The sequence below is a fragment of the Micropterus salmoides genome, unplaced genomic scaffold, assembly GCF_014851395.1.
Source record: "Micropterus salmoides isolate LMB-PRFRI ecotype aquatic unplaced genomic scaffold, ASM1485139v1 Ms_hic_scaffold_719, whole genome shotgun sequence".
NCBI classification, from domain to species: domain Eukaryota; kingdom Metazoa; phylum Chordata; class Actinopteri; order Centrarchiformes; family Centrarchidae; genus Micropterus; species Micropterus salmoides.
In genome coordinates this window covers 1-14,062 of record NW_024044481.1, presented here as the reverse complement: position 1 = coordinate 14,062, position 14,062 = coordinate 1, and the positions used below count along the sequence as shown (strand labels likewise).

At 38.5% G+C, this 14,062-nt stretch overlaps 1 protein-coding gene across 1 annotated transcript; it reads right to left on the bottom strand.

Annotated features, from left to right (window-relative positions):
- Positions 1-5,480: 5,480 nt before the first annotated feature.
- On the bottom strand, positions 5,481-7,250 carry LOC119892833 (kinesin-like protein KIF20B). Its single transcript, XM_038704848.1, has one exon. It carries the CDS (start codon positions 7,098-7,100, stop codon positions 5,481-5,483), a length of 1,620 nt encoding a protein of 539 aa, XP_038560776.1. The 5' UTR covers positions 7,101-7,250.
- Between the last annotated feature and the right edge of the window lie 6,812 nt (positions 7,251-14,062).

The window sequence follows — 14,062 nt, the reverse complement described above, 5'->3', positions numbered from 1 at the left end:
GGTGATCAACCCAATGAACAAAAAACTGTAGAAATTAAAGTAAATGACAACAATACTCTAGAGTAGCAGAGGCTTTTAATCATCATTTTATTGATTCTGTGGCTAACATAGCAAGCTGTTTTACACCTGAGAACGTATTTACTCCGCCAATAGACACAAGTCAATCAGTTTTCAACGTATTTAATATCACAGAACTAGAAGTGTCACAAACCATTAAATCACTCAGACCATCGAGATGCAAAGATATTTTTGATATAGATACGGTGATGCTCAAGGCTTTAAGTACATCAATTACACCCCCCATCACCAAAATTATTAATCTGTCCATTTCTCAAAATTTGTTCCCAAGCATGTGGAAACCAGCTGTTGTTGTTCCAGTTTTTAAAAGTGGAGATCCTCATTCCATGTCAAACTACAGGCCCATAAGTATATTGCCCACAGTGTCTAAGATTGCCGAGAAACTGATTGCGAAGCAAATTATTAACCATCTAAACACCACTCCCTATGCTCTCCACCCTATGCAGTTTAGCTTTAGAGCAAAATACTCCACCGAGACTGCGACTTGTTTCCTTACTGAAAATATAAGAGCTCTGTTAGATCAAGGTGGGGTTGTTGGAGCGGTATTTCTGGATCTCAGGAAGGCTTTTGACACTGTTAATTATAAAATTTTACTGACAAAATTATGTAATTTTAATTTTTCCTCAGATGCACTTAAATGGGTTGAGTCTTATCTCACTGACCGTTCCCAGCATGTCAGAGTTCAATCATCTAAATCAGCGGCCTTGAGTCTGTCCACCGGTCTTCCTCAGGGATCTAATTTAGGGCCTCTGTTATTCTCCATTTATATAAATGACCTCCCACTCGCTTGTCCTGATGTTTTTGTGCAGATGTATGCTAATGACACCATAGTCTATGCACACGGTAGGAATATCGCTCAGGTGGTTGAGAAGCTCACTAACTCCATGGATAGCATCACAGCTTGGTTGAAACACTCCTGCCTGCAGCTGAATACATCAAAAACAGTAGCAATGTTTTTTACTAAGTCCCACAAAAACTTCAGTGTTGAGCCAGATATTTTTGTTTCAGGGGAAAAATTGCAGATCGTGTCAGAATACAAATATCTGGGAGTTTTAATTGATTCAAAGTTATCATCTTCATCACATGTAAAAATGGTCTGTAATCGAATTAAATATAGTCTCAGAAACTTTAGACACATTCGCCATCAAATGTCCACACAGGCAGCAAAAATGTACATGCACTCTATGATTTTCTCACACATCACTTACTGTCTACCCATTTGGGCACAAGCTAGTATTACATCTTTGAAACCTCTGCAATCACTTTACAAAAAACTGTTAAAACTCTGGATAAGAAACCATGTATTTCTCATCACTGTCCAATATTACAAAATATAGATTGCTCAGTTGGGATAATATGGTTAAATACTCAAATCTATGTCTTATTTATAAAATTATTCATGGTTTATCTTCCCCTCCCCTCCAACAGTTTGTCAATACCCGAACAGCTGATTCCTGCAGGACCAGAGGTGCAGCTAGGGGAGATTGTATCATTCCCTTTAGGAAAAGTGTATTTGGTCATACTGCTTTTTCTGTTCTAGCTGCTGCTGAGTGGAACCTCACCCCCATAATTATCAGAAATATAAACACGTATAGTTCATTTAAGATTCAGTTAAGGAAATGGCTTATTGATCATCAGAGCTGTCAACATTAACCTATTACTACACATGCCCTTGATGCACACTGTTGACTTTTTTTTTTGTTTTTTTTTCCTTATGTGTGTGTCATGTTTTTACGTGATGTTTGTCCGATTGTTGTTTTGATGTGTTTAGATTGTATATTTTAATATAATTGATATTTTACTAAATGTATCTTAATTTTTTAGTGCTATATACTATGTAATCTTTTTTAGGGTGACTCTTAACATCTGTCTAGGGACTGCAGATGAAAAATAGCCTTTAGGCTAATTCTGGCATATTGACAGAAATGTTTATGAATATGCACTGTCCCTGTAATAAATAAATAAACAAACATACAGGCATAGTTTGACACCATTAAAACTTAAACACTTACAATCGTATTTTTTAAAAGAATTAATAAGGAATAACATATTTCATACGTGTGTAACGTGATTCAATGAACAATTACATGATTTATTAATGCCAACCATGAGAGTGCTTTGTCTCATACAAGTTTTCTTTCGGCAGCGCAGAGCTTGGTTTCATGCAGTACCTAGCCGTACCAGTTGCCATAAATCACAACATGTCATGATCTCATTCTTGGCTTCAGTTCGCGATGATCTCAGCCCTGCCGTACGTGACTTTCTGCATGTGCCTTGCTTCTAATGAGCGGGTTACGGTTGGCTAGGTTTTGCCTGCGCGGCCTGAGCAGCTTCTCTGCTCATTAAAAAGCACACGTTCATGAATACACAGAGTATAGGAATAATGTATGATAAACACACAGAGTATAAGAATAAAATATGAGTTTAAACTCACTCCCTAAACACTCAGTAGTTATACACTCAGTAGGAATAATGTATGATAAACACACAGGGTATAAGAATAAAATATGAGTTTAAACTCACTCCTTAAACACTCATTAGTTCTCATCACTGTCCAATATTACAAAAATATAGATTGCTCAGTTGGGATAATATGGTTAAATACTCAAATCTATGTCTTATTTATAAAATTATTCATGGTTTATCTTCCCCTCCCCTCCAACAGTTTGTCAATACCCGAACAGCTGATTCCTGCAGGACCAGAGGTGCAGCTAGGGGAGATTGTATCATTCCCTTTAGGAAAAGTGTATTTGGTCATACTGCTTTTTCTGTTCTAGCTGCTGCTGAGTGGAACCTCACCCCCATAATTATCAGAAATATAAACACGTATAGTTCATTTAAGATTCAGTTAAGGAAATGGCTTATTGATCATCAGAGCTGTCAACATTAACCTATTACTACACATGCCCTTGATGCACACTGTTGACTTTTTTTTTTGTTTTTTTTCCTTATGTGTGTGTCATGTTTTTACGTGATGTTTGTCCGATTGTTGTTTTGATGTGTTTAGATTGTATATTTTAATATAATTGATATTTTACTAAATGTATCTTAATTTTTTAGTGCTATATACTATGTAATCTTTTTTAGGGTGACTCTTAACATCTGTCTAGGGACTGCAGATGAAAAATAGCCTTTAGGCTAATTCTGGCATATTGACAGAAATGTTTATGAATATGCACTGTCCCTGTAATAAATAAATAAACAAACATACAGGCATAGTTTGACACCATTAAAACTTAAACACTTACAATCGTATTTTTTAAAAGAATTAATAAGGAATAACATATTTCATACGTGTGTAACGTGATTCAATGAACAATTACATGATTTATTAATGCCAACCATGAGAGTGCTTTGTCTCATACAAGTTTTCTTTCGGCAGCGCAGAGCTTGGTTTCATGCAGTACCTAGCCGTACCAGTTGCCATAAATCACAACATGTCATGATCTCATTCTTGGCTTCAGTTCGCGATGATCTCAGCCCTGCCGTACGTGACTTTCTGCATGTGCCTTGCTTCTAATGAGCGGGTTACGGTTGGCTAGGTTTTGCCTGCGCGGCCTGAGCAGCTTCTCTGCTCATTAAAAAGCACACGTTCATGAATACACAGAGTATAGGAATAATGTATGATAAACACACAGAGTATAAGAATAAAATATGAGTTTAAACTCACTCCCTAAACACTCAGTAGTTATACACTCAGTAGGAATAATGTATGATAAACACACAGGGTATAAGAATAAAATATGAGTTTAAACTCACTCCTTAAACACTCATTAGTTATAACATATTGCAAACCATTGATAAGGTGTATTAATATAGAAAAAGAAGGTGTATAAATATAGAAAAAGAAGGTGTATAAATATAGAAAAAGAACCTAACAATCAATCTAGGAATTAGGCCTTATGCAATCAATCTAGGATTTAGGCCTTATTCAACAGGAACCAGCAGATGGCAGGATTTGTTTTGCCATATGCTGGGACCCAATGACCAGGATTTCTGTTTTGTCTGAGTTCAGCTGGAGGAAATTATTTGACATCCATTTTTTAACTTCACAAAGGCAGTCGGTAAGTGAACTGGTCTGTGGATCTGACAGGCAAGTACATTTGTGTGTCATCAGCATAAATATGAAAAGAAATGCCATGTTTATGAATAATATGTCCAAGGGGAAGCAGGTACAAGGAAAACAAAATGGGTCCTAAGACCATCCCCTGAGGCACACCATATTTAACTGGACAGAACGAAGAGACATAGTTGTTTACAGACACGCAAAACTTCCTATAACTGATAAGAGCTACTAGCGTCAAGGCCATTTTGTTGCAGCACGAGACTGCCTCTCTACAAATGTTTGACTACCTGGTGAACGACAATGGCCTGGAGCTGCACAAGCACCTAGACTTTATAAAGGAACAGATTGCTAGATCACCGGACGCTAATGCAGCTCAAGGCCAGAAGGTACCATCCACTTCTGCCTGTGTGAAATCATCATTGCTCCAACAGCCAATTTGTATAGAAAATAACTTATAACACTTTAAGATCTTTAAGATGTTTATACCAACTTTCCTCGGACATGCACTCTCTTAACTTGGAACCGGTTCTTGATACCCTATGATATATGAGATATGATGGTGCCTGACCATTAAGGGCTTTGTAGGTGAGCACAAGGATTTTAAATTATATTCAGGATTATACAGGGAGCCAGTGCAGAGAAGTGGTTGTGGGAAAAATGTGATCTTTTTTAGCAAAAACACATCAAAATTGGAACAACTATAAACTACCAACTATTTCTTAATAAATAACCAGAAATAATCAAATTTTTTTATTTTATTTTTTATTTTTTTAGGTCATTTTCGAATGTACATATTATATAAGGAGGAAAATGGAACACCTGGAGAGGTGGTGAAGAGGGGAGAAAATTGAACAGCATAACAGGGCACATAGAAACAAACATCCACTCACATGTAAGCACAATTTAGAGTCACCAATTAACCTGCATGTCTTTGGACGGTGGGGGGAAGCCGGAGCACCAGGAGAGAAACATACAAACTCCACGCAGAAACGCAGACGACCAAAGTTTGAACCCTGGACCTTCTTGCTCTGAGGTGACAGTGCTAACCACTGCACCACCGTGCTGTCCTGCTTTTAGGTATTGTTTGTTTTTTTAGGCAAATTTAGAATCTATATTATAAATATGTTTTATGATGTAGGGGAAGCCGGAGCACCCGGAGAGAACCTACGCAGACACGGGGAGAAACATACAAACTCCACACAGAAACGCAGACGACCAAGGTTTGAACCCTGGACCTTCTTGCTCTGAGGTGACAGTGCTAACCACTGCACCACCGTGCTGCCCTGCTTTTAGGTACTGTTTGTTTTTTTTAGGCCAATTTAGAATTAGAATTGTTTTATGATGTAGGGGAAGCCGGAGCACCCGGAGAGAATCTGCACAGACACGGGGTAAAACATAGAAAGTCCACACAGAAACGCAGACAAAAATCAGAGTCAGGCCCAGATTTGAACCAGCACTTTTTTGTGGTAGGTTGGATTTTTCCCAGCCTCACAGGTGAGCTAAGCGTCGTATGTGCGGAGGGCTCTTGGTCGATGTTCTCTTTCTCAGCCTTCATCGCGGTGCCCGCACTTTCTAAAGCTTTTTTGCTGTTCAACTTTTCATTGAGCTCCTGGACCTCTTGTCGAAGTACGTCCTTTCCTCGGACCATGGCATCTTTTTCCATTGTCAGCGATTTATTCATGACCTCCAGCATTTGTTCACTTTGTAGTCTGGCGTAGAGCTCTTCAACCTCGAGTTGTAATGTGTGGTTTTGTTGGCTCAAGGCTTCATTTTCTTCTTTCATGACATTATTCTTGTCTACCAAAGCTTGTTCCTTTACAAGCCTTTTCTCCACCTTCTGAATTTCTTTTTTCAGGATGTTATTTCGCTGAGTTAGATTCTTTTTCTCTACTTTCATTGCTTTATACATTTCATCTATGACGGTTTTGTTTTCCATCTCCTCAATGCGCTGTTTGATTTCTTGATGGAGTTCATCGTTGTGTTGTCTTAAGGCTTCAATCTCCTGTCTCAGTGGACCAAACTTGACTTCATAGACTAGCATGCTATCACGCTTTGAGTAGAGCAAACGAAGTTCTTTAAGAAGCTCATTTTGTTTTGCAGAAACATCTTTTTTTTCTGATTTGAGGGCTTTATACTTGTCCTTCATGGCTTTTCTGTTCTGGATCCTTCTTGTAAGGCTCTGAATGAGTAGTTTGAGGTTTTCATTTTCTTGGCGCATAAATTCCATGACGTGCAACTTCTCCCCATACACGACACTGAACATCTTTTGATCTTCAAAATCTTTGTAGAGCTTCTGCTGTTGTTCTTTCAGTGCAGCGTTCTGCTGGCTGATGGCCACTGTTGACACTTCCATTTGATCAATCATTTCCTGCAGAGCCTTTTCATTACGGAGATCTTTGGCCATCTCCTGAATATCTTGTCTCAGGTTGTCATTTTGCTGGCTAATCGCCACATTCTCTGCTTTCAGTTGATTATACATTTCATCCAAAGCATTTAAATTTCTGCACTTTTCTTTGAGCTCCTGGATCTCCTCTTGTATGCTGTAATTCTGGAGCCTCACGACCTCAGTTTCCTCCTTCATGACCTTACACATTTCCTCCAAAGCTGGTTCATTTTGGAGTTTTTTCCTGAGCTCCTGAATCTGTTGTTGCAGTGCCCCATTTTGCTGGCTTGCTGCTAAGTGCTCTGCCTTGATGTTCTTACACTTCTCATCCCAGGCTTTGTCAGGTCGCATATGGTTTAGCTCCTGAAGTTCTTTTCCCAAAGCTTCCTTGGCTATTAAAATGGCTTCTTTTGCCACTTTCACAGCCATGGGCATTGCATCCAAATCTTTTTGAGTTCGGCTATTTTCATGGTGCTCTGCCAGTTGTTTTTTCTGATCTTGTTTCGGATACCTTTGCAGTTGGATATTAATGCCTTCAAGTTGTTGAATGACTGCTTCTAAGTCCATATCCATTTTTCAACAAGTTTCTTTTTCTGGGCTCTGTACACGAAGCTCAGTTGTAAATGATTCAGGTGTTAGATTGAACAGTTGAAGTATTAAAATGTGTTCCCTCAGTGACTTTGATCTTTGGAATGTTGAAGATGTCATAAAGTACAGGCAGTGACATCACATTCCCCTCAGAATGGTGTTTATGACATCATCAACATTATGACATCGTCAGAATTCTGATTGATAAAGTACAGGAAGTGACAGAACCTTTCACACAGCATGGTGTTTATGAAACGGTAGAAAGACAGAGGAGGTGGTGATCCTTTGAGCAAATTTGAATCTACACATTTTTATACACAGAACATGTCCTCCTCTTTGTCTACGTTTTCTTACATAAGAAGCAATCAATCACTCCCAAAATTTGGAGGCAATACTATTATCCAACTGCTGGAACACAAACATCCTCACACATTAACCCTTTTTGATCTGCCCTGTCCAAACCTGGGCGAACGTCCCAGAGAAAAATAACATTTTACATATCGATTCTGTCCTTATATGTCGTACTCCATGAATCCTTGCATTTGGACCAGAAGAAATGTAGTAAAAACTGGAAATGCACGATACTGTAATGTAGAGATTTGTAAAAGTGAAGTTGATTTAATCAAGCAGAGGCCTTTCTTTTCCATTTAGTTCCCAAAATCTCTGCATGTGCCAAGACAATTTTCCTCTTTTAATATCTTAACATAATATAGACTACCCCTGGCAAAGTTTTTATTATTTCTGTTCTGTATAATTCTTTATTTCCCGCTTTATTTCTCTTTTTGCAATAAAGATTCAAGGAGAGAAAAAAAATCAGATTATTCCAACACAACTGAATGCATCATCAGTCATCACTCACTCCTCCCTTTGCAAGCACAGAGCAGCAGCTAAGGTGTCCGACACGCTTTGTCGGCTCTTGTGCTGAATATGTGGTCCTCTTATTTGTCCAAATTTCACTTCTCTTTTTACTTCAAACAAACCAGAAGACTACTACTGATTTACTTCGTACGTATTCAACGTAGTGACGAAACGCGCTCTGTAGAGCAGTTTGTCCTTTTGGGCTACTGTAGAAACATGGCGGTTTTCTCTAAAAACATACTGGTTCATTATGTTATTATGTCCTTATACACCACTGAAAACATAGTTATGGATATTATAGTGCATTTCTGTCAGTAGATCCTTATTATTACCTTTTTTATTAAAGGTTCAGTCTGTAATATTTAGAACAAGGAAATCAGTGACACAAGTTCACATCAGGCACTGAAAGCAGTGGCGCACCATATGACGCTTCTGTAGATTATTACTCAATTGGCACAAAATTTAGCCGCATAATGAAGAGTCTGATCTGGAAACTCCCATGTGTTTATGGTCATATTATGTGATTACAAGTCTGTTTTCTGTTGCAAATGTTTCTTTCTTCCAAATGGAGGCATGACAGAAAAAGTTTGAGAGCCACTAATATTTGCACACTCTAATATCAAGACGTTCTGACCGTGCATCTATTATGCCCCACATCTAAAACATCCGGTCGCTTGATTTATTCCACAAGGCTAACAGAATAAGGAGAACTCTTACTTTGTGTTGAATTGTTCAAGAGGAATCTCTCTGGACTGGTCACGCTTCAGGGACAGACAGCTGGACACCGGAGACTCGGCTCTGCCCTCCTCGTCACTCGTCTTTCAACTAGCAGCACAGTCAGTGACACAAGCTGGTATATGTTGATACTGGTAGGCCTAACAAACAGACATCTTTCAAGACAATATTTTCATGACCTTTTATTTGAAAATAAATATTAAATGAATAGCATACAGATTTTTGTACATTCAACAACAAATGAATGCCGCTGAAACATGAGATTTGTGACACTGTATGTGCTAAAACCTTACACCCGCACTAATGGAGCTCAGGATTGATCTGGAGGCCGGCTGCTTTACTCCAAACAGTTTTGAATTGGACTGTGTGCCAGACCTTTTGGATGTGTAGAGGAACTCAAAATATTAATTGATCCTGTGTCGGGAGACTTAAATATGAAGTTATGCTGCTGTGCCTCCTCGTGCGTAAAAGCGCACAGCGTCTCTCTTAATGGGGAGACCCTTCACCCTATTTCACCCGCCCCGAAATTCACAAAATGTATCGTCCAAAATTCTGCCCGCAAGCAGCGGTGCACGCACAAGGTTTTCATGTGCTTCATGTGTTTTCCCAAGAGTGGACACTGAGCTTGGAACAGTACTTCAAGTTGAAATGAGGGTAGCGACGGTCAGCTGCGCCCGCATGGCTTCCATTTACATTGATCGTGCTATCAATGGTTTTTATTCGAATGATTTTATACATACATGTAATTACGGAGGTCCGGACCTCGGTGACCTCATACGACCATGCTTGTAACCACTCTGTGCTGAAGGAAAGTGTGTAAGTGCGTGCCAGCACAGTCGTGTCATGCGTGCATTTCTACAGTGCTGCACCCCTAAGCGAAAATATCTTCATGCGCGCCTGCAAGCTCACGACAGACAGTTTTTAGTCTTCAAGTCCCTTTGTGCTTCTACGGAGAGAGTTTCCCAGCTAAGCTGTGGTGGAAGGAGGGTTATTACTAATGACTCTCACATCCCTGAAACCAGCGTTATGCCTAGACTGATAAGTAAGACTCCTGCATTGTTTTGCACTGAAAACGGATGTCATCCCTCATCACAGTAGGCCTAAACACTTTCCTACAATGGTAATAACAAAGCAGAACCAGTGGAAACAACAAAATGACAGTAATCTTATTATTCAGTCCAAAGGCTCTCAGAAACACCGCAGGAAATTGTTGTTGTGTCACAAAAACTTTAAATAGCAGTAGCCTAGCCCAATGCTTATGTTCTTTTTTCAACAGGACAGGCCGTGAACTTTAACCTTTTCAGCCAATGTGATCTGATAGTTACTTTATAGGATACTTTTCTAAATGGAATTTAGCTGTGGTTTTTTATGTGCATTTTGAAGTAGACTATCTCATTAGAAAAGGTTGATGGAAACGGCAGCTTTCCCAAACAAAATCCTTAATTTCGCAAAAAAGTTTTTACGCTCGTTGAGGTGTTTTTTGCCTTTGTCGAAAAAGAGTAAATGCGCTAAATGGGAGGTGGAAACACTTGCCGAATAAGTATTGAACTCACGTCTGTTCAGCTGTTTCCCCCAAGTGAAAAAGAAATATACTTAAGTAGCACTTTTTTGGATGCACTTATTTTAATTGTACTATACTAAGTGTATATTAAATGTGTTATTTTGGAAATACTTAGTCAACTTTAAGATAATTGCAATATATTTTAATATACTTAGTTGTGTTAAAATGGACCTATTTTAAGTACCTTTACTGTAATTTAAATATACTTTTTTTAAATTGAACCATTTTGTGCTATACTTGAAGAACAGTTTAAATATATTTTAAATGTGTTCCCTGAACATTTTTATTAGCATTTCAGCATATTAGTAATTTATTACTAGTATACTCCAAGAGCCACTATTAATATCTTGGGAAGCTGCTTTATGAAACCATTCAGTGTGAGAATAATGCATCATTAATGCATTAAAAATATCTTGCAAAATGCCTTTTTAGCATAATAAAAAAAATTAGTTTAAAATGTATTTTACAACACACACACATACAGACAACTAAAAAACTTTAATTTTTGTTTACATTACAAAAAGAAATTCCTGTACATTAAAAGGTACAGCAGCATGTATCACATCTTGACCAAAATACCTTCAAATAAAAATAAATCAGTAAAATGATGACATATGATCAGTATTACTGAAAAGTACACTATACACATCCCATCATTAATGTTACCCATGGGGGTCCCTCACACGGTCCGGACTCTGGGCACAGCTCAGATGACCTCACGGCCGTCCCACTTCTGACACCATATGTGGACAAAGGCGAGAGCAGTCACCCTGCCCAGATTCAAACACAGGTCTACAGGGTACCAAACATGCAACTCTGACAGCAACGGCAGCCAGGCTCGTTGGTATGGCAGTCCAAGCGCTTACTCAAATGTGGTGGAGGTACTCGTCACAAGCATGCAGTACAAATGGTGGAACCAAACTGAAACTGAAAAATGTCACAATCCTTATCCTGTGGAGTAGAGGGTCGGTTATCGTTGAGTAGGACTCGTTGCATTTACTGCGACTGCACAGCATCTGTGGAAGCGAAAAGGAAATATGACATCATGTCTAACTGTTCTGATAATGCTAACTTTTTAGCTTCAGGTGAAATGGTATTCCACAAGGGACCCCTCCCAGTTAATGCTCAGTTCTTCCATTACAACATGATCAAAACATTACATAAACACTACTGTACATTCAGCCAAGGAGCTGTATATGATAAAACAACAAATAACACAAACATTCAGACTTGCTTAACAACTGTGCTGTCTACATGTCATTTCACATTAACACAGCAGTCAATTTGTGAAGTACAAAAGTAGCCAATTATTTAATGTAGAACAATATTTTAAACAAATATTCTTGTGAAAAAATATTTATTTAATCTGACCCCGTTGACATGTAGCGAGAGCAAGAACACTGATGGTGTGCAGGAGCCAGATATACGTATGAGCACATTGAGCTTGTGAGGGTCCAGCTGGTCCTTTGAGGATTTCGTGGCCTCTAAGCCATCTGAGTGAGGCAACGATCCCAGGAAGCCCTAAAAGAAACAAAATGCAGTTGCAAATGAGATATAATAAATATTCAGACAGGCCAGTACTTCCACCTAGTTTAGTTCTTTATTTTCCTTTCATTATAAACACTGTAATTCTATTCTTATAGCAAATCTTTATTATTATTCTTTATTTCATTTTCTTGAGCTAAGGCAGGAAATTCCAACTGTGGGTTTAGCATTAAGTTGGTTAAAGTTGGCAAATGGTAGGTTCAAATTTTATCAGTGGAATACAAAATTTTTATTAACATTAAAAACTGCCTTACAGCAAAAAGCAATACATTACTGTGACGTTAATTGCGTTACCTTCGTAACGCGTTACTCCCAACACTGTTTAAGGCAGTCTAAAGTTGCTGTCTCGATTATGAAGCTATTAAAATGCTAACTAACGTTAGCTAACAAATATATTATTACACGTGCTAGCATTAGCTAACGTAATGCACACCAGAGCTATCCATCAAATAAAATATTACCAAACCCAGAGTGAGCTCAACTTTAATTAACTTCACAATTGTGTTGTTTTGCTAACAATAACTTAATAAACTTATCAAGAAAGAAGATTTTTGCTGGTAGTATCTGCGTCTGTCCTCTCCTGCTTCCCCTCACCAGGCCTCTTTAGCACTTTTACATTTAACTTCTGCAGGGAGCTGACCGGATATTCTTCTCTTCTTTTCTTATTATGTCTGTGGTGTCCACCTTCCAAGGCAAGGCAAGGCAAGGCAAGTTTATTTGTATAGCACATTTCAACAACAAGGTAATTCAAAGTGCTTTACATAAAACATAAAAGCAACAGGGAAATATAAAAAAGTATAAAAGCAACATAGGGAAATTGAAAAAATACACATAAAAAAATAAATCAATAGTAAAAAGCTAAAAACAAAGAAAAAGAAAACAATACAGTAAATGTTACAGTGCAGTGTAAGTTATTAATCTACTAGTTAAAGGCAGTGCTAAAAAGAAAAATCTTAAATATTTAATTAAAAGCAACGGTAAAAAGAAAAGTCTTCAGTCTTAATTTAAAAGAACTGACAGTTTCAGCAGACCTGCAGTTATCTGGGAGTTTGTTCCAGATATACGGAGCATAATAACTGAACGCTGCTTCTCCTTGTTTAGATTTGACTCTGGGGACAGAAAGCAGACCTGCCCCAGACGACCAGACGAGAGGTCTGGATGGTTCGTAATGAAGCAGAAGATCAGAAATGTATTTTGGCCCTAAACCATTTAGTGCTTTATAAACTAACAGCAGGATTTTGAAATCAATTCTTTGACATACAGGAAGCCAATGTAAAGACCTCAGAACTGGAGTGATGTGATCCACTTTTTTGGTCTTAGTGAGGACTCGAGCAGCAGCGTTCTGAATCAGCTGCAGCTGTCTGATGATTTCTTAGGGAGCCCTGTAAGGACACTGTTACAGTAGTCGAGTCGACTGAAGATAAATGCATGGACAAGTTTTTCCAGGTCTTGCTGAGATATAAGTACTTTAATCCTTGATATATTCTTCAGGTGATAGTAGGCTGACTTTGTAATTGTCTTAATGTGGCTCCTCAAATTCAGGTCTGAGTCCATGACTACACCAAGATTTCTGGCTTGATTTGTGGTTCTTAACATTACAGATTGAAGTCGAGCACTGACTTTCAATCGTTCCTCCTTGGCTCCGACAACAATAACTTCAGTTTTATCCTTGTTTAATTGAAGAAAATTCTGGCCCATCCAACCGTTGACCTGCTCAGTACAGTTACTCAGCACCTGTATGGGATCATAGTCCCCTGGTGAAATGGTTATGTAAATCTGTGTGTCATCTGCATAATTATGGTAACATATTTTGTTGGTTTTCATAATCTGAGCCAGTGGAAGCATGTAAATGTTAAACAAAAGAGGTCCCAGGATGGAGCCTCGGGGAACTCCACATGTCATTTTTGTCAGCTCAGATGTGTGATTACCTATAGACACAAAGTAGTCCCTGTCCTTTAAGTATGATTCAAACCATTTTAGTACTGTGCCAGAAAATCCAACCCAGTTTTCAAGTCTGTCTAGTAATATGTTGTGGTTGACCGTGTCGAATGCAGCACTGAGATCTAATAATACTAGGACTGAAATTCTGCCACTGTCAGTGTTTAAATGGTCATTGAAGACCTTAACAAGAGCCGTCTCAGTGCTGTGGTGTGGTCGAAAACCTGACTGGAAGACATCAAAACAGCTATTTAGTGCCAAGAAAGCACTAAGCTGTTGAAAAACAGCCTTTTCAATGATTTTACTTAAA

Bases quoted from the DNA above. Each gene is read 5' to 3' on its own strand.
- LOC119892833 (XM_038704848.1), bottom strand. From the start codon at position 7,100: ATGGATATGGACTTAGAAGCAGTCATTCAACAACTTGAAGGCATTAAT.